Raw genomic sequence first — 25,875 nt, 5'->3', positions numbered from 1 at the left:
GTCCAAATGGAAGTGTGATATTGCAGAGTAGAAACAGGAGGAGACTTTCAGAAAAGTCAGAAAAAGAGAGTGGGGGAAAAAAAGAAGGAATGTGTCTTAGGAAACTAGGGAGAATTGAGAGAAAAGAGGGAAATGGGGAGGTGGGAGGAAAGGGGCAGCTCTCACTGGCATGGTTCCGTGGCGGAGAGTCTGGGACGCCATGGAGAGGAGTGTAGTAGACTTGATCTAGGGAGGAGCAGAGGCCAGGTGCTGAGTGGTCTACGTCCTAGACCAGAAAGATGAGGCTAAAATAAATAGGAATAAAAATCCTCTTTTGTAGGGGCAGGAAAGGATGGTGGGAATATCTTACTTTTGTATACTTGGAGGCTAGGCAAGCCTGGAGAGATACACCTACTCAAGGTTAGGAAAGGCCACTACTAGACACAAAGAGATTATTTACAGCAGGGCTTCTTAAACTTTAATGTGCAGATGAATCACCTAGGGATCTTGTTAAAATGCAGGTTATAATTCAGTAGGACTAGGGTGGAGCCCAAGAGTTTGCATTTCTAGCAACTTCCTAGGAAAACTCTGTTGCTTTGAGTAGCAAGGATTTACAGTATTAAACATGAGCATTCAAAGCATTTTTATTAAATAAATTCATTCATTCATTCATTCATTAATGCTTCTCAATGTAGATGTCTTCTGTCGGTTTATCAAAGGCTCTAATGATGAAATTATCCTCTTTTTTTACCCTTAGTTAATGGCAACGGAGACATAGCTAAGATTAAAAGAGGGAATGCAACGTTCAGTTCAAACCAGTCACAACATATTTGAAAGCATAATGATTGTTAGGTGTCCATATTAACAACAAGATACTCCCTGTGTTGTTTACAGCAACGCACCTGCACATGAATGTACCCACAAGACACTTCTGTGATGGTGGAAGTGTTCTACATCTGAACTGTCCAGTATGGTAGCCACTAACTGTCCATGGCAGTTGAGCACTTGAAATGGAGCTGGTAGGACTAAGTTTGTAATCTTACTGAGTTTAATTAACTTAAATTTAAACAGCCACACATGGCTAGTGGCTACCAGGATCATCAAGATCTGCTAGCATTACCAAAAGACAATCAGATGTTTTTGCCTCTGGAACTGGTGATACAAGAGAATTTACGTACCTGAGGCCCACACAAGACAGCTGATAACAGCCAAGAGATTTAATCTTCCCTTGTTCTAAAGGACAATTCTCCAGCCAAGTCATCATCCACAGTAATGACTTGAATGAAATAGAATATCCCACCAAGGATCTCCTCTCTGGGAAGTTAGATATAATATCACAACACACACACACAAACACACACGCACGCGCACGTGCACACGCACATACACACACACACATACACAGGCTCACGTGCGTTTTTAAAGGAATTCTAGCCACACTCTTACTAATGTGTGACCTCTGGCTAGAGGTCACCTAACCTCTGTGATCTTCAGTTCCTAATACTTTCTATAAATTGGAATTGATGATAATACCTAGTGGGCAAGGGTGTTAGGAAGGTAAGTTCCTCAAGGGCATTCCAAGTTTTACAGTCCTATACAATGGCTAAGTATTATTCACTAAAAGGGAAGTCAAGTGACATATTTAAAACAAAATCCAAGGAATCATTTAGACTCTTTTGTGGTATTGAATTTGTTGCATGCACATAGCCTTGGAAATTTTATGTAACAGATATTTCAATCCTTCATACTTATTGTAATGGGATATAACCTTCAAGGAACAAGCATGCCAAGTACATTTGGGAGAATGATGATAAGGGAGAAGTGCTTTATTTAGTAGTGTGGGGCCTGGTAAGCATCCTCCCTGCTAAGATTATGCTGAAAATAAAGGAAATCACAGACTGCTCATTTCCCTTGTACTGGTTGTAATCTTGTGGAAACTTCCTGTAAAAGGCAGTTATAGCATTAAAAGTAAACTGATTTCACACTCACCGGATACTACCAGACCAACAATTGCAGTCCTTTGGGAGAAAAATAAAATAGCATACTTATCCTTTATACTTTGTATTAGTTTGGAAGAACATGGAAACCCTAGTGATGGAGAAACAGACTCATGCCAGAGGCAAGGAAACTATTTAGAAACATGGTTACCATTTAGTAATTCCACTGAAAGACAGAGCTCATTAGCCAAGAGACTGGTTACACTAAAAAAGAAAGAGAAAGAAGGAAAGAAAGAAAGAAAGAAAGAAAGAAAGAAAGAAAGAAAAGGAAAAGAAGAAAAAGAAAATAAGAGATTATTCATTAAAGTACAGCATGAAAACAGAATCAGTCCCCTTTGCCCTAGGTATATTCTTTTTTTTTTTTTTGCTCTAGGTATATTCTAACTACAGTTTTAAAATACAGAATTAAAAAAAATTTTTTTACTGTTTATTTATTTTTGAGAGAGAGAGAGAGAGAGAGAGAGGGAGTTGGGAAGGGGCAGAGAGAGGAGACACAGAATCTGAAGCAAGCTTCAGGCTCTGAGCTGTCAGCACAGACCCCGACGTGGGGCTTGAACCCACAAAACGTGAGATCGTGATCTGAGCCAAAGTCATATGCTGAACCAAATGAGCCACCCAAGTGCCCCTAAAATACAAAATTTAAAATACATCTGCTAAGGGGTAATGTTTAGAAATGGAAATATGAATATGTACTTTATGCACTGTTAGAACCTCCAATGTTGCATGATTATTTTCTCTTTTGGCTTTTCAAGTACACAAATATCTGCTGAAAGCTTATTAGTGCAAGGGACAGCATGTATGAAATGCTGAACTGCTATAGTGTTATAGTGGCAATAAGAAGCCAAGGGGACTCTGAATTTCCATCACTGTGCCAGTCAATACAGCCTCAATTTAAAAATGTTTAAACATGTTTATTTATTTATTTTGAGAGAGAGAGAGAGAGAAAGAGCGCTGCAGAAAGAGGGAGAGAGACCTCCAAGCAGGCTCCATACTCAGTGTGGAGCCCGATGGAGGGCTTGATTGCATGAGATCATGCAATCATGAGATCATGACCTGAGCTGAAGTCACTGCCTTCAAGCTACTTAATATTTAACTGGGAAAACAAACATAAACTCATAAAAAGTTGGTTAGAGAGGAGAGAATTATCAATACAAGTGTAAAACAGTAAAGGCAAAAATAAAAGAATTTGAGAAGACGAATACTGAGTTTTTAAGATGATCACTGTGGACTGAGTGGTCTGGAATGAGGGAGAATGCCTTGAACTAGAGTACGACATGCCATCTGCCAGGGCCTCCATGAGGACAGGCCACTTTTGTTGACCTTGTGAACCTTGCTCTGATACCTACTTAGAACCCAGAATCCATTTGTATCTTCTTAAGTGTGATGACGTCCTTTACTGGCAGTTACTTGGCACTTGTGCTGTTGGCACATACCTGCTTTTAATAATTAATCATGTATAACAAGTTTTTAAGTGGTTGTGGCTAATTCTCTAAAACTGAGGACAATAGTAATGAGAGCCACCTGTGATCAGCAGCGATTGCGACCAGCCTCTTTCCCACAGACCCACCTGAGAAAACACAACCAAGTAAATACAAGCTCCCTTGCCCTGTTAACCTCTGACATGGCTATGGAATCTTTGCCCAGCGCTCATTGGTAGCTATACCAAATGAATGGACTAGGAATTCAAGGTAACACTGTGATCTATATTTACCTTCTCCCACAGCGTTTTGAATCTCATTGGATCCACCTTCCCCAGCTGAAACAGCTGTTTGGCCTTGACCAGTATCTGCCTTAGCCTATGAAATACGTTGGGCCACCCTTTTCTGTGTGCTACTGGAATAGAGGTTCTTAGGTAATGAATGTGTTCAGAGATGGGAGGACACAAGTAGATGAGAGAGAGAGAAGACTGTGAAGGGCTAAGAAAAACCAAGTAGCTGGCATACTTCTGAAAAAGCACATTTGTCGGTCCCATTACAGATCTGCTGATCACAATCTTGGGAATGGGGCCAAGGAATCTGCATTAAAGCAGTTCTTGCAGTGTACTAAAAAAGAAAAAAGGTTTTATTATAGAAAATTTCAAATGTGTGAAATAATAAAGAGAATGTGCTCATCATCATCCCATAACCAATCTTGTTTCATCTCTATCCCCTTACTTCTTCCCACTCCTCACCCCACTGAATTATTTTGAAGCAAATCTCAGAATATCATTTCATCCATAGATAGTTCAATATGTATTTCCAAAAGATGAAGACTTTAAAAAACCCTGCAACACTAATACTTTTTAAAAATCCCTTAATATCATCAATCTCCAGTTAGTGTTTGTTTCCCCAATTATCTCAAATTTAAAAATATTTGTTTATTTATAAACCAGGACTCAAGGTCTTAAACATTTCATTTGGTTGTTACGTCTCTTGCACCAGGTAAGGTACAGACATGGGGATAGACCAGTGAGGCCTTTTGACCTTAGGGTAGCTGTGACAGAAAATCAGACTGGGAAGACCCCTGAACTTCAACATAGGACCATTTCTGATTGTTTCAGGGTAGAATTCTCAGAGCTCTGCAGCTCAAGACAATTGTCTAATAAGGTGGTAAGATCTTCAACAACTGGGTGAGAGGAGAGGGCTAGAAATGCACCCTCAAAAACAAGGGCACAAAAGTGTCCTGAGAGTGGCATGGTGAACATCAAAGGCAAGGAACAGTCTGGTGACTGTCTTGGTCATAGGATTGGGAACCATATAAAAAGCATTAATTTGGGCTGTTGATCATATCTTGCTCCTCTAGGTAAGTAACGTGTGTGATAGTGGCCGGCACAGTTCCCTGCACATGCAAAAGCCAAGATGCTTTTCATGTCTTCTCCCCAAAGCCTTTCATGTTTTCCCTGATGCAGTTGAACCTCAAAAGATGCAAATTTCCTCAAAAGAAAAGGAGGCCTTTGCAAGTGACCCAACATTCCTTGTACTTACTTAATCACAATGACTCTCAGAGCAATCATTTATTGATGGCTTGCAAAAGGCCAAGCCATGTGTCTAGCAAGAGTGGTACACAGAAGAAAAGCAATAGTTGTTTGTTGAGTGAACAAACAAGGCTACATTTAACCTTCAAAGCCATTGCTGCCACCACCTTGTCATAGTTTATTATAATCTCCATTTTACAAAATCAGAGTAAGAGCTAGGGCTTATTGAGCTCTTAATCTGTGCTAAGTGCTTTGTATATTATTACCTCATTAATCAGTACAGCAGCTCTATGAATTAGGTACTCTTATCCACATTTTACCCAGGCACAGAGTTTAGGTAACTTGTCTGGAACAAATTCTAACTGATGGAACTTGATTCAAATCTGAGAAGCCAAGGTGGGTAGTGGTAGCAGGGAGTTATCAATACTTCCGGTAACAGGGTCTTCCCAGGAACAAGATAAAAAACACATGTTCAGGGGTAACAGAGGTAACTTCTCTCACAGAGCCTCTCACCTCTTCCAGTCACCAACATTGTCCCTTCCTCCCTCTGAGTAAGGACAATGTTGCTGCCCAGGCAAGAAGCAAGAGTTCCATAGCGAAACCTCAGAAATCAACAAGCTGGTGTTTTGGGCCGCCTGAGTGAGTTGGCCCCTTTATTCCACATTTATTAAGCACCTACTATGTGCAAAATACTCGTAACAGGCTAGTGTACCGTACTTTAGAGAGCAACAATCCTGAAACCTCCTGGAGACAGAGGACTGATGAGGAATGCTGGCTTGTTTGGGAGGTTTTCCCACTTTCCTCCTCATCAGGAATCGTTCTACCCCTCAAGGTGGAAGGAGCAACAATCTTTTTACTCTCAGGTCGCACAAACCTGAGAATGAAGAGAAAAGCATTGCACCCAAAGCTAGACTGAAAGCTCGGGAGATGCGTCAGAAACTTAGGATTCAGTCCCCAGGCTGGATCGTGTATAGGCTGGCTTTCTAGGTGGAGAAGGGATAATAGAATTTGCAGAGCCAGGAGCTGTGTGTGAGTCCTCTAGTCCCACAGACCCTAGACTCCCGGCTGAAACCCCAGCAGGTTTCTGTGCAAAAACCTTTTGAGATGAATGCATACATTGTCCTCTAACAATGCAAAAGTGACAGCTGCCTATTCAATAATCGTTCCGCCTCCGTTTAGAGCAGTTCGTGCCACAGAGGCATCTTCTGCGCTATAGTTATGCAACCTCACTCGCAGCGGGAGTTATTTCCTGTGCTTCTGGCTGCGCCAGATTCATGTAACACGCCTACTCTGGGCTTCAATGGAAGTCGTTCTCCATTAACAACCACTCTAGCTTTCGGAGATGAATGCCCTGCACAGCATACCCCTTGCGCAGTAAGAATCCAAGGTATTAAAACTAACTCTCTCTCTAACACACACACACACACACACACACACACACACACACACACACACACACACACACTCCCGCTGTGCATGCAGCTAGGGGATTGCAGCAATGCAACCAGAGGGACAGCAGGCGGAGCTCTCTTTGTACGGTCCCTCCCCCTAACCCCCACCAACTAAAAATGAACTCATGCCAGTTCCATTCTTTGCTCTGCAAGGAACACACACACACGCACACACACACACACGCGCGCGCGCCCGCGTGCGCGGGGCAAAACAGAGCAGCCGCTAATTTCCTCCTTGAGCACACTGTCATTCTAGCCTTCCCGTTCTAACAACCCGGATATTCCAAAGCGAGTAACGGGGAGTAACAGGGAGTAACGCGGCGCAACAATGCAACCTCCCAAGCTGCTCCCCGTGCAGCTCACACCCCCGCCCCCTTTCGCAGCGTGCCAAGAGTTTGGAGCGCGCGCACGCACACCGAGCGCGGTGCCTGGCGTATCCCTCCGCCTCCCTCCTCCTTTCCCCGCTCTGTGGCTCGACAACGATTTGGGAAATGAAGGGAGGAGGGAACTACTTTCCTGAAACTTGCTATGCTGCACACGACTTCGACTTGCAGTGATTCGCCCGGAGGCCGCAGCTTTTAGCCCTACCCACACGCCCTCACAGCCCGGGTACTGCGCTCTGCAACCCCACCCCGTGCCCGCTCTGGCCCCCGGGGGAGGCAGGCGGCCGGGAGAAGTCGCCAGGGACTACTTCGCCTCCTTCTCCCGTGGGCGCCCCCGGTTCGGGCAGCGGCGGCGGCGGCGGAAGGAGCGGGCGGCGTGAGCGCTTCCGCCGCCCCCCTCACGGCTCCCCTCTGGCGGGTGTGAGGAGCTGGCCCGCCGAGCTGCTGGTGGGCACCGGCTGGTGGGGGGATCTGCGGCCGTCCTCCTCGCTCTCCCGCTGTTTCCCGGCACCCTGTCTCCTGGGCGCGCCCGCTCTACTCCGGCCCGGGTGGGGGCGATCGGCTCTCCTGTCCTGGCCTCACACGCTCCCCGCCGCCCCCTCCTCCCCCTGCTGGAGTTGTCCCGGCTGGAGCGTGTCTGGAGGAATCTGCCGCCGCGAGGCCCCTCGCTCGGTCCTGCTCGTCCCTGAGGACCGCCCCGGTCGCCGCCGGGCGCTGAGCGGGCAGCCGGCGGCGAGGTGGGAGATGGTGGGGTGGGCTCCGGCAGGACCGCGCCGCCGCCGCCCGGAGCCTGGGCTCGGCACCCTCCCGCCGGCCCCCACCGAACGGAGCTCAGCTTCCTCCTCGCCGCATCCCTGAGGGAAGCGCCGCCTCTGCTCCCGGGTTCTCCGCCCGCCCGCTCCTTCCTGGCCGGACCCCGCCGCGCTCCACCCTGGTGGCGGGAGGAGCAGCTCTCCAGTCAGCCTTCGCAGCCCCTCTCCTCTTTTTCCTTTCCACCCACCCTCCCTGGCCTCCTCGGATCCCTTGGCTGGGCGCTGAGGCGGAGGAAGAGGCTGGGGTCGCCACGGCGGAGGTTGTTGCCGCCACCCCCCTGCGGGGGTGGCCGGGGTTCCCGGCTGGGGGGGCACCGTTCCGGGTGAGGCGTCCACCATGGTGAGGCCCCTGAGCCGCTGCCCCCGCGCCCCCCCGGCCGCCGCTGCCTCCTGCCCCTCGGTGCTGCTGCTGCTGCTGCTCCTCCGCCTGCTCTTGCTCCTCCATCTCCAGATCGGATCGCGGTGAGGGAAAGATGAGCGAGGAGACGGCGACTTCTGACAACGAGTAAGCGCCTCATTGATCTTGATTAGTACCCCCCCCCCCCCCTTCCTTTCGACGACCCCTCCGAGACTTGGGTGCCGGAAAGCTTGCAAACCTGGAGAGTTCGGTGCATCTTATTCTGGAGATAACGTTTGATTTTTTAGCCATTTTATTTAATGGCAGCACCCCCCACCCCCCATGCATTTAGTTGCTCACTTTTGGGGAGGGTATTGAATGTTGGGGTGGGATGGCAGTTGTACGTCCATGAGATGGAGTAATGTGGATGGATGGTGGCGGGGTAGAAATTACCTCTTTGCCTGGAAGCCCCTGGCTTGTCCTTTTTCATTTAACATACCTATCAACATAACCTGAATATCCATCCTGTTTCCTTTATAGCTATTTCACTTGGAAACTAGTGTGTGGGAGCACCTCCTGCAGCAAACTGCTCTTGAATCTTAATTCGATGAGTCAGTGACTCTTAAATACCGATTAAGCCTCCCCCCCCCCTTAAACTTATGACCTGTAAGCTTCATGTAAAAAAATGGAACTAGGGAAACATTTTTAGAATTTAATGACATTAAGGACACCTGGAGTGTAGGAGATGTTGAACTGTTATATTTTACCTTTGCGAATGCTGGACATGTCTTTACCAGGAGCATAGAAGAATATTGAATGTTAATTTTTATCCTTCAGCCGTGTTGAGAAACACAATTTACGTTGGTTTAACAGTATTTACATTGCTGTATATGTTGATTACTTCATTAACTTCTGGACTGTCATGGTTTTAAGTTTTTATTTGGGCTGTTTGTTTTCCAAACGTAATACGTTGCCTTTTAAATATTTTTTGCTTTAAAGTAACGGCTGCCGGAAGGAATAATGGTTGCGGGAACAGTTTTTATTGAGACCGGATTTAATATTCATGCAGAATGTTTGCATCGTTTCCTTGTAATTAAGTTCAAGTTTTGTTTATCTCTGGAGGATTGGAAAGAGTTAAGAGAGGACTAGTCCTAGGATGCATTCCTTTAAATAAAGTGCATTCCTCGAGTCAGACCTTTTTGAGTGGACTTTTAAATCCGAAAGCCTAGGCCTGTTTAACGTAAAATAGCTTGAGAAACGCCAAGCGGCGTTTCTTCTCAACCCCCCCACCCCCAACACACTCTTATGATGAGCGGGTGTGGGAGAAGGTAGATTGCTGCAGTGTCAGTGCAGTCTAGAAGCAGAAGTGGCCGCCATGTTCTCTCTCTTTTTGTGAATCGCCCTCATTTGCATAGCACACTCTTCATTCATAAAAAAATAATTAAACATCCATCACCTTGGACATCTTGAAAGGATTTCCCAAGATAAAAATTCGAAGCTTGACGGTCTGTCTTCGTGTAGGTTTTTGAGTTCAGGGAGTAAGGAGAATTCGAAGTTACAGGTTAAATTCAAAAACATACGCACACACAAACAACTACCCCTGTTCTCAGAATGTTGACACAGTTATGTGGGAAATATCAGTTCGGGGAGGTGCTGGGATCACGTGATCGCCTCCATTCATAAAATACCTGGCTGTCCATTCACAGTGCAGTACACTGTCTCATTGCCTTCCACAGATTAGACCTACTTTGAGAGAGATCAAGAAGTATCTCAGATAACGCTTAGTTAGGGGAAAAACTGCTAAAAATCCTGAACGGAATGACGATCATTTTTACTGTTATCTTTTAAGAAAGTAGCCTGGATCAAAATGTCAAGTTCTATTTGAGAGATGGAAAAAGGCGAATTACCATATTTAAACTAAAATACTAATATTTCCTTTTTGGATGCATCTATTAGAAAAACAAATGAGGGAATGTGAATTGACACGTGTAAAATAAATTGTTTCTAAATGGGCTCTTTCTAGAATACTTGGCCATGGACATATTAAGAATCCAAGTTTTTCAAAAAGGTAGTGAAATCAGGTGGATGATACTGCTGTTAACACTGAAATGAGTAAAAGTTCCCAGTAGTTTAATCCTAAATATGTTGATATTTGAAACACCAAATGACAAGTTTTACTGAGAGGATTGCTTTTTTAAAAAATTTTAAATTTAATTAATATAAGAACTTGGCAATTGGCTCACTCACTCAGACTTTTAGATTTCTGCTTTCATGAATTTCTCCTGCTTTATTAATATGTTATTTCCTAGGGGCTTTGTTATGTTAGTTTTGATAGAACAGAAAAATATGCTTTAGCGTATATATTATTTCTCTAGGAGACGTTAATTCTCCCTGGGGACAAACTCTTGGGGGTTTTATTTAAAATTTTTTTTTTATTATAGGAAGTGATGTGTTCATCTGGTAATCAGTTTTATTAGAGCCAACATTGTACATTAGCCAAATCACAAAGTGTGAACTTCTTTGGAATGTAGCTTTTATTCCAACAATTTATCTTATTTTTAATATATACAGTAATGTTTTGAAGTGGCAATTTATTGTTTATAATCATATATAGTTTGAAGAAACAAAAAATATGTATGTTATTGTAGACGCCCTTAAAGCCTCAGCATAGTAAAACTGCCCTGTAATACAGATTTTATTTGGGCCTTACATATATTTTTTTCCCCACTTTTCTCCTTTTTTAAAAGCCATAATCAGTAGGAATTTAATTACATTAGAGACTGTTCTTAACACTTAAATGTTTTTTCCACCTGATTTTGGCCTTTAAAGAAAGTGAAAATCACCAATATCTTGGGAAACTTAACTTTTTCTAGACAAATATTGTGGTAAAATCCAGTAAGGCCTTTAGAGGCCTCATTTTGAAATCCTCTAGTACATGCTCTGTTATTTGAAATTAAAGTTCTGTGTAGAAAGACAGATAGCTCTCAAAAGTTGATTGTGTATATGTATGTAATCAGTAACTAATGAAGGATTTGTTATATGTAAGACTTGATCTTACGCGATGTCAAATTTAGGGAACGATTGGTAAAAGTCTGCTTTTCTTTTCCAAACTTCAGTAATAACTGGAACTGCATTAAAAGTGTTATTTAAAAAATAATTTCCTCCTTGAAAGAGTAGTAATTTCAGATAATGTACAAAATAGTCTTTAAAGGGAATAGGTAATAATTTGTGTATTTATTATTCAGATAACAAGTCTAAACATTTGATATACTATAATTAAACCTTTCCTATGATGTTGATGATGAATCCTATTCATTCATTGTATTTTTACTATGTTCCATGCACTGTAATGAATTCCTTCTTTATGATTTTATGGATATATCCGTATCCTCTGTAGAGTGGAGTTGCGTAGTAGAAACTATCCTACCCTATTATGTTGTGACTTTTCTGTATCATTAAATATTTCGTAGAACAGTTTTTGATGGCTGTATTATGTGCAGTATATAATATACGTTAGTTTGAACCAGTTAACTATTTTATTCCTGAACAGTGCTGCATTTGATCCTGAGTTCTGTCTTCATTTAAATCTTTTACTCTTTCCTTGAGATAGTCTAGGAGTGGACTTAAAGGAGATGCAAATTTTAAGTTTTTTTCTGCTAAATTGCCCTCTAGAAAAGAAAAACTTAGTATATGAGAGTGCTTATGTCTTGAAATGTCTGTCCAGTTCTTTTTGAAAAAATTTTTGCCAATTTTGAAGGTGGAAATGAGATCTTGTTCCTATTTTTAAAGTGCTGGGTGGTAAAATAAAATTGATTAAAAATACCCAAAAAACTAGTTAGGTTGTTTTGGGCAACCAGACTGTTTTTAAATACCATATTACACATAGAATTAGGGGCGCCTGGGTGGCTCAGTTAGTGTCCAACTGAGTGTCCAATTCTTGTCATAATGTCATGGTTGGTGAGATCAACTGCCCCTGGGCCCTGTGCTGATACTGTGGAGCCTGCTTGGGATTCTCTATCTCTCTCTGCCCCTCCCTCACAACTTCCTCTCTCTATCTCTCTTTTTCAAAAAAAAAAAAATAAAGAAAGAAACTTTAAACAAATAGAATAAAGTCATCATATAGAAGGTTTTTGCAGATAATTTACCTCTTACCAACTTTCATGCAGTATGGTTTAATGTAAAGAGCATTGGACTTGGAATTGGGAGATGCCTTTTTGTCATTGTCACTAATTATTCTGTGATTCTGGACAAGTACAGCCTTTGTGGGCTTCTGTTTGCTTGTTTCATTTGAGCAGCTTGAACTAAGCATCATTATAAGCCCTTCCTGTACTAAATTACTGTAAAGTAATACAGTGATAGGCACATTACAAGTCGCCAGACTACTTGTAACATGTGCATTGGTTAATTGATTAATTTTATTATATTGTTTTTGACATGTTTAAGCAAATAAAAGACTTCCAGTAGAAATCTGGTAGGAAGCTGAAGTAAGAGCATGAATTTTGAAGAACCAAGATACAAAATTTGAAAACACTTGGTACCTTGATAATCTGTTAAGACTTTATTATTTTGGGTTTAATAGCCATTTGTTTTTGATAATATATATACACCTCATAGATGTGAGAACTTTGTACTGCTTTTCTTTTTCTTTTAAAGAAATATGGCCTCTGGATGAATAAGTGAGCAAAAGGCTATTGGGCTTAAACACCAATTTGAATAGTTCTAAAAGGAATGTCCTAAGAAGAGACTAGCTCTCATGCTTTACTTACTGGCTAAAAAGTGTCAAAAGTAAGTCTTTTCATTAGGTTTTTCATACTAATCATATTAACCTAAGACTAAGGGATAATTTTACAACTTCATTAGTTTAAGAAGTTAATGCAGGTAATGATTTTTTTCATTCTTTAACAGTTAGATTTAATTCACTATTTATGAAAAGTTTTGTGTCATAGCTGCATCTTAGAGTCCAGAGCCAAAGTCATTACAAATCCCTGAGATGTTTTTGTGGCACTCAGAATGGCTTGAAATGAAAAAGATCTAGTGATGTATTTTTGTTTAAGCATTGTTCATTATTTTTGTTAAAACAGTTCATTAGCATTGGGTCTTAGACTGAGGTGTTAAATTGCTTAGACATAGGGTTCTTAGAATTGAGAGTGTTTTTTACTAATCTCTAATTGAACCTTGCTTACATTTATAATTGAAGGAAATTCCAACAAACCATAGCAGCATCAGAGGTACTTGTGACAGGGGTTAGTTTCCTAGGGCTGCCCTAATATTAACAAAGCACCACAATACTGGATGGCTTAAAACAACAGAAATTTATTGTCTCAATTCTGGAGGTTGAAAGAAAGTCCAGGAATGGCAGGGCCATGCTCCTAGTAAGCCATTAGGGGAATCCTTCCTTGTCTCTTCCTGGCCTCTGGTGGCTGATGGCAATCTTTGGCATTTCTTGGCTTGAAACTGCCTAATTCCATTTTCTGCCTTCATCATCACATGATGTTCTCCCTGTGTGTCTTCACGTGGCCACGTGACATCAGTCATTGGATTAGGAGCCTCCTCTAGTATGACCTCTTTTTTTTTTTTTATATAATTTAACTTTATTTTTTATTTTTTAAAATTTACATCCAAATTAGTTAGTATATATGAAGCAATGATTTCAGGAGTAGATTCCTTAATGCCCCTTACCCATTTAGCCCATCCCCCCTCCCACAACCCCTCCAGCAACCCTCAGTTTATTCTCTATATTTTTATGAGTCTCTTTTGTTTTGTCCCCCTCCCTGTTTTTATATTATTTTTGTTTCTCTACTCTTATGTTCATCTGTTTTGTCTCTTAAAGTCCTCATATGAGTGAAGTTATATGATTTTTGCTTTTCTCTGACTAATTTCACTTAGCATAATACCCTCCAGTTACATCCACGTAGTTGCAAATGGCAAGATTTCATTCTTTTTGATTGCCGAGTAATACTCCATTGTGTATATATACCACATTTTCTTTACCCATTCATCCATTGATGGACGTTTGGGCTCTTTCCATCCTTTCCATACTTTGGCTATCAATGGTGCTGCTATAAACATGGGGTACATGTGTCCCTTTGTAGGGTAGTTCTATTTTTAGTTTTTTGAGGAATCTCCATACTGTTTTCCATAGTGGCTGTACCAGCTTGCATTCCCAACAACAATGCAAAAGAGATCCTCTTTCTCCGCATCTTTGCCAACATGTTTTGTTGCCGGAGTTGTTAATATTAGCCATTCTGACAGGTGTAAGGTGGTATCTTGTTGTAGTTTTGATTTGTATTTTCCTTGAGCATTTTTTCATGTGTTGGTTGGCCATCTGGGTGTCTTCTTTGGAGAAGTGTAGCATGACCTCCTCTTAAATTAATTACGCTTGCAGTAACCCTATTTCCAAATGAGGTTGTATTGAGGTAGAGGGTTAGAACTCAACACATTTTTTTAGAGGGATATTAATTCAACCTATAATACCAATATAAATCAGATTTTTTTTTCTTACAGTACAATTGCTATTCATTTGTTACAGATACCTTGAAATAGCACTTGTAGTCATCACTACTTTGAAGTTACAGTAGGGGCACCTTGTGGGTTCAGTCTTTAGAATGTCCAACTCTTGTTATCAGGGTCATGAGTTCAAGCCACCACCCCATTGGGTGTAAGGCTTACTTAGAAAGAAATGAATGAAGTTAGTTATTAAACCATTGGTAGAGCTTATAAATATTTTAGTGTTAATAAAATATATATTACTATATCAAAATTAGAAAATATTTTGATAATTATTTCAGTATAATTTTTTTAAGTTTATTTATTTTGAGAGAGACAGAGACAGTGCAGGTGGAGGAGGGACAGAGAGAGAGGGAGACAGAGAATCCCAAGCAGGCTCAGCACTGTCAGCATGGAGCCCCATGTGGGGTTCCATCCCATGAACCATGAGATTATGACCTGAACTGAAACCAAGAGTCAGATGCTTAACCGATTGAACCACCCAGGTGCCTCTAATTTATTTCTTTTGTGTTCCTGTGTATTTTAAGTCTTTAATGTTCTGAGAAGGGGGCCATAGCCTTCACCAGATGGCCAAAGAGATCTACTGGCACAAAAGGTTCAAATCTCCTGCTATAGACTGAAGCCCAGAAGGTTGAACCCCATAGATAGAGTTATAAAATAGGAAGATTAAGAAACATGAAGGGTAGGGGTGTCTGGGTGGCTCAGCTGATTAAGCCTCTGACTCTTGACATCACCTCGGGTCATGAGTCAGGTCATGATCTCATAGATTGTGGGTTTGAGCCCAGGGTCCGGCTTTCTGCTGAGAGCGTAGAGCCTGCTTGGGACTCTCTCTCCCTTTCTTTTCTCTTCCACTCCCCTGCTGGCGTGCACACTCATTCATTCTCTCTCTCTCTCTCTCTCTCTCTCTCTCTCAAAAAAAAAAAAAAAAAAAAGGAACATGAAGGGTAAAATGAACAAGTCCAACATACAGCTAACAGTTCCAAAATAAGAGATTAGGGAGGAGAGGAAATATTCAGAGATAATGGTTGAGAATTTTCAAGAAGTAGCAAATCAAATTCAATTCAGTGAACTAAAAACAAAGCCTCATAGTCAAACAGGGTTTATCTTGAGATTGCAAGAGTGGATCAACATGAGAAAACTGATGTAGTTTATCATATTTGAAGATTAAGGAAGAGAAATAATACAGTCTTTTAAAATATTTTTAATATTTATTTATTTTTGAGAGAGAGACACACACACACAGAGTGTGAGCGGGAGAGGAGCAGAGAGAGAGAGGGAGACACAGACTCCCAAGCAGGCTCCAGGCTCCAAGCTGTCAGCATGGAGCCTGATGAGGGGCTCGAACCCACAAACCGTGAGATCATGACCTGAGCTGAAGTTGGGTGCTTAACTGACTGAGCCACCCAGGTGCTCCACAAATAATACATTCTTAAATGCCAGAAGTGAAGCATTGTCATTCAGTCTCTGCCCATAATATGGAAGTAAATGTTAGTAATTTAAGTAAATTTTAATAATTTACATATTTGTAGTATGCGTTCATGAATATAGATTTATATTTCTACTTCCTAGAATTTTAGACTTAATATTTCTCATTTAAAATAAAGATGTTGGATTTGGTCAATTTTAGGATATCTTTTAGTATAAAGGTTCTAGAATTCTAATAAAACACTAATATCAGAGTGTTTTATTTAGCATAAGGTCACCAAGCTTTTTTATCCAGTTTTATTGTGAATTACATTGATATTTTGAGTTTGCAATTAGCGGTCAGTTTTGGGTTTGCTTTCATGATAATATGTAAAAACATTACAGAATTTTAGTTGCTTGAATTAGATATATGGCTTTCTTAGTTTTTCAGGACAGATACTATTAGTAACTTTGTTTGAGAATTTCAGTGCAGGGGCATTTGGGTGGCTCAGTCAGTTAACCCCATCTGACTCTTCATTTTGACTCAGGTCTTTGATCTTGCAGTTCCTGAGTTCCAGCCTCATGTTAGGCTCTGCACTGACAATGTGGAGCCGACCTGGGATTCTCTCTCTCCCTCTCTCTCTGCCTCTCCCCTTCTCTCTCTCTCTCTCTCTCTCAAAAATAAATAAACTTAAAAAAAAAAATTTCGGTGCAGTGACATTTGAGTGCCTGCTAGGTACTTGACTTTTCCTTAGCCCTGGAGGGGCAAAGATAAGTAAACCCTGATAACTGCTTTCACTATCCAAAAAGGGAACTAGATCCGTGTGAAACGTGATGTGTGTTCTGTGTCTGCAAATTCTTCAAGGCTCAAGGAGAAAGTGATTCTACCTGGCAGCGGATGGCAGTGTGGGAGTTGCATGAAGGACGGCTTCAGAAAAGAGGTCGGATTTTACGAGTCAGCCAGAGATAAGGATGTTTGAAAGGGGAAAGGCATTTCAAGAAGGGAGGGGAAAAACAAAACAAGAACAAGTATGGAAGGGGAAATAGAAAGTTTAGAGAAAAGCAATAACTTTTGGGAGACACTTATTTGCAGGAGTGGTAGGGGGATATGAAGCATGTTGGAGGCAATTGTGAGAAGTCTAGATTTGCGTTTAAGTTTGTGTCAGCAACCTTGGGGCAAAAGGTGGTGGCTAGGCCTGGTGCATGACACCCAGAAGATGAACGTGAAAGAAGTTCCTGAAAATCTGTTTTTCTCAACAAGTTGAGGAAAATTTATTTTAATTGGTCAGTGAAAACAATTTTGAACAGAATTCCCATTAATTTCAGATAATACACTAAGAGTTCACAGAAAATTTGTTCTTTGAGCTACCCTCTCTCACTCCCACTCCCCACTGCAAGTCAGTCAGGATACTTCATGAAAAGCACCAGTTTATCTTTATCGTGGAGTCAGTGGGGAACTATTAATTTAAGCGAGGGAGTGATATCAAATTTGTGTAGAAGGCTGAATACCAGGACTCATTTGCACAGTTGATTGGAGGGAGAAGGAAATGAACTACAACTGATGAGGAAGATGTAATAATCAAGACAAAACAGCTGGAAGAAGTGCATTTGGAACTGTTGGGGATGAATTTGTGAGGCAGTTCAGATGTCCAGATAATCACTTGACTGGATGTGAAGGAAGGAGTAGGAAGAATGTGGGATGACTTCAGCATTTTAAATTTAGGCCTCTGTGATGTTTTTAAATGAAGTGGGAAGAGACAAAAGTTTTTAATGGGAGAACAACTCAAATTTGGCCTTCTAAAATTTGCCTACCTAAGTATCAAGTTAGAAAATGCCTCATAGAGTATTTTAAATACAGGTTTGGTGCCCACGGAAGGTTGAGAAGGTAGAATTTAGAGGTGATGTCTTCAGTATTTGTAATAGTTGAACCAGGGAGAAATTGCCCAAGGAGAATATTAAGCAGTAATGGGAAGATGAACAGCGAGAAACAGCAGTGTTTTTTAAGAGACAGCAAATGACCGAATAGTCTTGAGAGGTAGGAGAGTTCGGAGGGAAAGTATTAAAAGACAAAATGGGAAGTAATGATGTGGAGACAGCAAAGAGTAAGGTTATACACATTCAGTGGGGGAGGTGGGAGTTGAGATTATTGTAGGATGGGGTGATGTTAGTAGTGGAGAGGAAGAGAAAAAAGCATTTAAGGAAAGGTTGAGTAAAAGGCAGAACAAGGTCCAGGAAAGAGAAGTCTACCAAACTCTTTTACTGCTTGTCAGAAGCTGGGCTAGATTTAATCCTGCTAATGACCATGTGAGCTAAGTATTATCCATAGTTTATAGAGGAGAAAACTGAGACTTAGGAACAGTTTAGTAATTTTCCCACAGCCACACAAGGGAGTAAGTGGTAGACCCGAGATTCAAATTGCATTGTATTTGTACCACATTGTACCTCATACAATTAATGGCCAGATTTTATTTTATTTTATTTTATTTTATTTTATTTTATTTTATTTTATTATTTTATTTTATTTATTTTATTTTATTTTTAATATTTATTTATTTATGAGAGAGAGAGAGAGAGAGAGAGAGAGAGAAGGCATGAACAGGGGAGGAGCAGAGAGAGGGCAGAGAGGATCCCAAGGAGGCTCCACACTGTCAGCACAGAGCCCCACGTGGAGCTCCATCTCACGAACCATGAGATCATGAGATTATGACCAGAATCAAAATCGAGTTGGATGTTTAACCGACTGAGCCACTGAGGCGCCCCACCAGATTCGATTTTAACGAAAAAGATGAGGTCGAAGTGATCGGTAGACACATAGAAGTGATAGCTGTTTTGAGGGACTAGAAGTTTTGGTAAGGTTAAAGAGCATGCAGAGTCGAAGTGGAAAAAATTGAAAGGTAGATTTTGGTCAGAGAAGCCAGACTCCAGAGTAATGACAGGTTAAAGAATATTAAGGTAGAAACAGGTTGTTGGGGTAGAGGAGCCAGGATCTGCTAGAATATATATTAAAAGGGTCAACAATATGGCTGTTCTAAGTTGCTGGGTTGGATGGTATTAGGAGTTGAGGTGGAGAAGAATCTTGAGCCAGCACCAATGTATTTAACGTATGTGTGGTATGAGTGACTTAGAGTGGGAGTATGAATGCTGACATCTGCCTTTACCATGTGAAGAGAGGGGAATAAGGATTTTGGAATTGGAAGTTGAAGAAGGAGGGTGCCATCGGGAGAAAGAGAAGAGAGCAAAGGGCTTAGCTGGGAAGAGTTGAGAATATTGGAAATGATAGGATCTCAGGTAACAGTGATTCTATCAGGAATGAGGGATGTTGGGAGTTAGAGAAGGGAAGATAGACATCTGAATAAATTATGCAGATTTGGATTTTATTGAGAACTTTAAGGTTTTTTAAGAGGCTAATCAAGATGTTGACAGAAACCGTAGGGTTTTATCTAAATACATTATACTGTCTTTGGCAGAAGGTTTTATATTGGTGGGGGGGGGGGGTACTCTAGCCTTAGTGTGGGTAGAAAGTCCTTTTCAAAACAAAATTCACTAAATTTCTATAATTAACTTGGTGTTCACAATTAACATGCTCCTGCAATTACTGCTGGCTTTTGTGTTAAGACTTTGGTAAATCTTTGTGCTTGATTCTCCATCTGTAAAACCAGGATAATACGTCCCTACTTTGGAGGGATGTTAAGGCAAAGTAACCTCCCCCCGCCTGCCCCACACACATTTTTTGACTAGAGATAAGAGAATATTAAAAAGGACTTTCAGTTCTTGAGAAGAAAGGTACTATGTTCATGAAATAATCAGTGCTCATTTTCATTTAGCCTAAGGTAGTGTTATATTTTAAAAAGGATTATTGACCTGCTGGAAATAATTGTATTTCAGATTAAATGTTAAAAAAAAGCAGCTTTGTGGAAAAACTTAAAATTTAAAACTTCCAACAAGCAAAAAATATAAGAGTCTATGTTGTGAACATTTTTTTTTATGTTCTGAGCAAAGAATGAAAGAAGAGGATTAATAACTACTATTGGGTAAGACACTAGGGCAAAGACCTGGCTCTAGCCAGTTTTTTGTTCGGTACTTAATACAACTAATGATACAAGGAGTGTATTTCTAGAATTATTAAAGCAATTTTAAAACCGGTGCACATTTTGTAAGTCTGAGTAGATTTGACATCTCTGTCATTTTCAATGGAAAAAGTCATCTTAGTTGATTGCAGGAGTTTTGAAATATCATTGTATGGAAGGCATAAAATCTACTTTTGTGGGAGAGAAGGGAGAGGAAGTTTTTTTTTCAGCTTATTAAAGATTTAGACACTTAATTTTTTGCAATCGTACTCAAATTAAGATTTCTACTTAATAGGTGAGATAGGCTAAATCTGCTAATTAGCAGTTCATTACTTTGGATTTAGTATCTTAACTTGAATTTGGACAGCTAAAGTCTGTAAGCTTATGTTCATTTTAGTCACCAACAACTAAAGCAAAAATCTGTTTATATTCTCATGTATACTGATTAGCTTATAATTCTGAAACTGTAACTTGTTAATTAAAAATAGTTTTAGATACGTAATTACTTAAACTTGGTTTAGGAATGAATTTGACATTCATGAGTCAAGACCTTGAATGAACGTAAATCTGGAACTTAAAAATATGTTGATGAAAATTGCATATACTTTTTTTCTTGAGAATTATTTAATCCAAAAAACCCAAGCTTAATTAGCTTAGTAAAAGTTAAGAAAATATAACAAATAAGTTTAATAAATGTATCAAATTAAGATATTTTTCAACTCCATATTATCACTAAAAAGGAAGGGGAGAGGCAGAGATGAATGAGAGAAGTTGGCCTCTAAACACTTTAGTTTTCCTGTTTTTCATCATTTTGATACTTCTGGAGAGAGCAAATTTAGCTTCTGAGTGAGCCAAAAAGAAAAAAATTTATCTGATGTTGTATAGACCCTATTGCTGTTGAGTCTGAACCTATGTAATGTCTGCAAGGCCTCCACATACGTCACAGAAAAATAGTTTGACTTACATTTACTGGCTAACTTTGAGCCCCATTTTTGCATTTACCCTGTCTCAAATAGTGATCTAGGTAGTAGGAAGAAAACAGTGAAACTGAGCTGAATCCTTTTAATTGACTGCTGTAGTCTGAATGTTTGTGTCCCCCTGCAAATTCATATGTCAAAATCCTAACCCTCAAAGATGATGATGTTAGGAGGTGGGGCCTTTGACAGGTGCTTAAATCTTGAGGGTGGAGCCCTTCCTGAATGCAGTTTGTGCCTTTAAAAAAAAGAGGCTCCAGAGAGATCCTAGCCCCTTCTACCATGTGAGGGCACAGTGAAGAAAAGTCCACAGCTACTGGAAGAAGGTCCTCAGCTGACCATACTGGCACCTTGTGCTAGGACTTCCCAGCCTCTAGAACTATTAAGAAATAAATTTTTGTCGTTGATAAGCTACCCAGTCTGTGCAGTTTTGTTATAGAAGCCTGAATGGACTAAGACACTGACTTTTCTTTGTTTTGAGGAGGACAAGGAGCAATAATTACTTTAAAGAAAGAAAGAAATAAAAAAACTCAGCACAATTTTCAGTTGCTTTTGTTCCATACATACAGTTTTTACTTGTTTCGTTAGTGTACATACAAATATTTATTATTCATTTTCACCTGATAACACTAAAAGAATTTCTATGCTTATGCATAGTTTTTTTTTTTAGTAATTATTATAATTTTAATGCTTCTATTTCATCAAGTTGTACTGTAAGTTTACACAGCTCTTATTAGTGAAACTTGGTTTCTAGCTCTTTGCCTTTATACATAACATGGTAGGAGCGCCTGGGTGGCTCAGTCGGTTAAGCACCTGACTTCGGCTCAGGTTATGATCTCGTGGTCCGTGAGTTCGAGCCCCGCGTCGGGCTCTGTGCTGACAGCTCAGAGCCTGGAGCCTGTTTCAGATTCTGTGTCTCCCTCTCTCTGACCCTCCCCTGTTCATGCTCTGTCTCTCCCTGTCTCAAAAATAAATAAAACGTTAAAAAAAATGTATAAATAACATGGTAACGAGCATCTCTTTTGCATATAATTGTTTTCTTCTGTTAATTTCTTAAGATGGATTTATAGAAGGGAAATAACAATGTTAAAGAGTGTAAGTGTTTTAAAAAAATTTTATAAGTGTTTTATTTTTTGAGAGAGAGTGTGAGCAGGGGAGGGGCAGAGAGGAAACACAGAATCCAAAGCAGGCTCTAATCTCTGAGCTGTCAGCACAGAGCCTGATGTGGGGCTTGAACCCATGAATGCAAGATCATGACCTGAGCTGAAGTCGGACACTTAACCTACTGAGCCACCCAGGCTCCCCGAAGAGTGTAACTGGTTTTTGTTTTTTTTTAAATTATTGATATAAATTGCTGTTTCCAAAAGTTCATTTTTTTTTCTATTGTGGATTATTTATAAATGAAATTCATTCTCAGATTCCTTAGATTTAATTTTTTACCTTGCAGTTTTTTATATAGCTCTCAGCATGGGATTAACTGACAGCTTATACTGGAGTGATTACCAGCATTGTCTTAAAATTATTTTTTGGATTTAGTCTTCATAACAACCATTTAAAAATTTTTTTTAATGTTTGTTTATTTTTGAGACAGAGAGAGACAGAGCATGAATGGGGGAGGGTCAGAGAGAGAGGGAGACACAGAATCCGAAACAGGCTCCAGGCTCTGAGCTGTCAGCACAGAGCCTGATGCGGGGCTCGAACTCACGGACCGTGAGATCATGGCCTGAGCCGAAGTCGGACGCTTAACCGACTGAGCCACCCAGGCACCCCAGTAACAACCATTTTAAATGTTACTACCATTACTGTACTTTCATTTACAAAGATGAGGAAACTGAGGGTTAGCAAAAAAGTTAAGGAATTTGGCAAAGATTACGTACCTGCAAAAGACTCCAGAGCATGTGCCCTAAAACAGGCTTTTAACCTTTTGACTGTGATAGCAAAAAGTACATTATACCTTTTGACATACTGTAAATACATACATGCATTCATATACATACACCATTTCGTAGAGCAGATTAGACATACTGTGATGACAGAAGATGATTTTGTATTCTGTTTTTTTCAACGTTTCTTCATTTTTGAGAGAGACAGAGCATGAGTGGGGGAGGGGCAGAGAATGAGGGAGACACAGGATCTGAAGCAGGCTCCAGACTCTGAGCTGTCAGCACAGAGTGCGTAGCAGGGCTTGAACCCATGTGCGATCATGACCTGAGCTGAAGTCAGGTGCTTGACCGACTGAGCCACCCAGGCATCCCTGTATTCTATTTAAAAAAAAATTTTTTTTAACGTGTGTTTATTATTGAGAGACAGGGAGACAGAGCATGAGCAGAGGAGGGGCAGAGACACAGAATCTGAAACAGGCTCCAGGCTCTGAGCTGTCAGCACAGAGCCCGATGCGGGGCTCGAACTCACAAACTGCAAGATCATGACCTGAGCTGAAGTCAGGTGCTTAACCGACTGAGCCACCCAGGCGCCCCGTGTATTCTATTTTTTTAAATTGAGGTATAGTTGACAGGCATTGTTAGTACTTTAATTTCAGGTGTACAACAGGATGATTCGACAACTCTGTATTGTTGTGCTCTGCCCACCACAGTAAGTGCAGCTAGCATCTGTCACCATACAATGCTATTATAATACCACTGACCGTATTCTCGATGCTTTACTTTTCATCCCCATGACTTACTCATTTCATAACTGGAAACCTATATCTCCCACTCCCCTCTACTACCCCTTTGTTTCCACCCTCTGACCCCCTATTCTATATAAAAAACAATGCTGGTCAAGACCTTAAGAATCTCCTCTTCTGAACTACAGTGTATGTGGGGTGTCCTCTGAGGATGTGTCTCTTTAGTGGTACAAAAAGATTGATGTTTATGTTCAGCTTATTATTTCATGAAAATAAGGGATAATACTGAAAGGCATAGGATCCTCAAGGGAGTGTATTTCAAGGTCAAGTTGTGAGGGATTTCAGGGGAATTCAGATTTGAATTGCTGTAGCTAGATTATAGATAATAAGTGTTACATCCTTCTTAGATTTCTTCATGAAATATCCTGAATGATAAGAGAATGCATCCCAAAGCAGTCTTAAAAAAGTATGTAATTGTTTTAAAATCTAGTAGACTATCTCAAAGATTCATGTGAATCTTGCATTTTAATACTATAGTTGCATTTCCAGTATTAAATGTTTTTAATTATATTAGAGAAAAATGGAAAGTTTTTAACCATCCATTCTTTGCATGTTTATATTCTATGGCATTAAGGTGTCTCTAACTTGTGTGTCACATTCCTGGGAGGAATTGTACTCTGGTGAGAGGTAGCATTTGAGGTACATCAGGGTGTTGCTCCTGAGTCAAGGGCATGATTGTATACTACAATGATAGTGGCTGCCATTTTCATACAAGTAGGAACGTTTGGATCCAGCAAAAATTAATATAAACTTTTTGAAGTACAAAAACAATACAAGCAGGAACATATGGGTGCCTCAGTTGGCTGAGTGTCTGACTCTTGATTTTGGCTCAGGTCATGATCCCAGGGTCTTAGGGCTGTGGGGGTTGAGCCCCACATTGGGCTCTTTACTGAGCTTGGAGCCTGCTTGAGATTCTCTGTCCCTCTTCCCTCCCCCAAAACAAAAAACAAAACAAAACAAAACAAAGATATAATTACATTGTAGGAAACTGGGAAGACAACAGGCAATTATCCAAAGAAAAATTTTCATTTGTGCACTTACTTATAGTAAAAGTATTATAAAGGCAAAAGTATATTGAAGTGATCTTAAATTTTAAATTTATTTTTATAAAAACTTCAAGTAGATTATAACAATTTATATAGACTATGAACTACCTATTTTGAAAGAATAGAATTATGCTAATTGACATTCTGGAAAATATGCAAAGCTGCCTAGAAAAGAAAACTGATTTTAGTCTCGGTTTTACCATTTACTTACGTGACTTAGAACAAATCTTCTAGTGTCTGTGCTAATGAAGACACATTTCTCATCGTTTCTCATCCATAAAAACTCTTGCCTAAAAATTGTAAGTAAATAGATTTATTTATAGATGAATTTTGATGTACTTATAGGGAAAAAAGGAGGGTTTTCTAGAGGATTGGAATAAAAAAGGGAGATAAAGTGGAAGTCACACAAAAAGAAAAGGTTTTTAGCAAACTTTAGGGAGAGGAAGAAAGCTTAAGGAAAATGAGCCTGGGCCTGTTTTGGGTGCTACATGAGATGTTTAAAATGTGTGTTAGCTGAGTGAAAGGTTATATAACATATATATTGCTAAGTTTTGCAAAATATCTGCGTAGTTAAAATCAGACCATTAACATTTAAGTGATGTATCAAATGGATTAGAAAAGTGACCTTTTAGAATACTGTTTGCAACAAAGTGATAAATTCACAAGGATGTTGAGATCATGTAGGGGAAGGAGGTCGATCCTAAGCATTTTTAAGTGATCAGGGGATGGTAAATGAGAATTCATTATACAAGACTCATTAGTTTAAAAAGATAGGTATTATTGATATTCTGTCTGCTTTCTGAGCATGCTTTCCTTATTGCTTCATTAATGAGGATAGTGTAATTTTAAGAATTTTCATAAACTCATGTTAAAACAATGTTTGGTACACAGTAAGCACTGTTTGCCAATATGCATTCAGATATAGCCTCAGTCTCAACCTTATTTTCTGATTTTTTTTTTTTTCAACATTTATTTATTTTTGGGACAGAGAGAGACAGAGCATGAATGGGGGAGGGGCAGAGAGAGAGGGAGACACAGAATCGGAAACAGGCTCCAGGCTCCGAGCCATCAGCCCAGAGCCTGACGCGGGGCTCGAACTCACGGACCGCGAGATCGTGACCTGGCTGAAGTTGGACGCCCAACCGACTGCGCCACCCAGGCGCCCCTTATTTTCTGTTTCTAAGTTCATTCCTCGTTTGCAGTAACAACTTTATTGTAGTTGCAGAGGAATTCCTGCCTGCTTTAGTATATTTCCAGCCTTTGAAATCATCCGACTATA

General features: G+C 40.3%; 1 protein-coding gene across 2 annotated transcripts in view; it reads left to right on the top strand.

Annotated features, from left to right (window-relative positions):
• Nucleotides 1-7,968: 7,968 nt before the first annotated feature.
• SPRED1 (sprouty related EVH1 domain containing 1) overlaps nt 7,969-25,875 on the top strand; it is a 136,518-nt gene continuing 118,611 nt past the window's right edge. For both annotated transcript variants that reach the window (XM_053889206.1, XM_019442612.2), the window contains exon 1: nt 7,969-8,080. In XM_053889206.1, coding sequence (XP_053745181.1) covers nt 8,049-8,080 — 32 coding nt within the window. In that variant the 5' untranslated portion in view covers nt 7,969-8,048. The remainder of the gene's footprint in view (nt 8,081-25,875) is intronic.

Source organism: Panthera pardus, unplaced genomic scaffold (genome assembly GCF_024362965.1).
Source record: "Panthera pardus isolate Hobbes unplaced genomic scaffold, ASM2436296v1 HiC_scaffold_24, whole genome shotgun sequence".
Classification (NCBI taxonomy): Eukaryota; Metazoa; Chordata; class Mammalia; order Carnivora; family Felidae; genus Panthera; species Panthera pardus.
The sequence above is the reverse complement of the archived record's forward strand: the minus strand, read 5'-3'. Positions and strand labels throughout refer to the sequence as shown.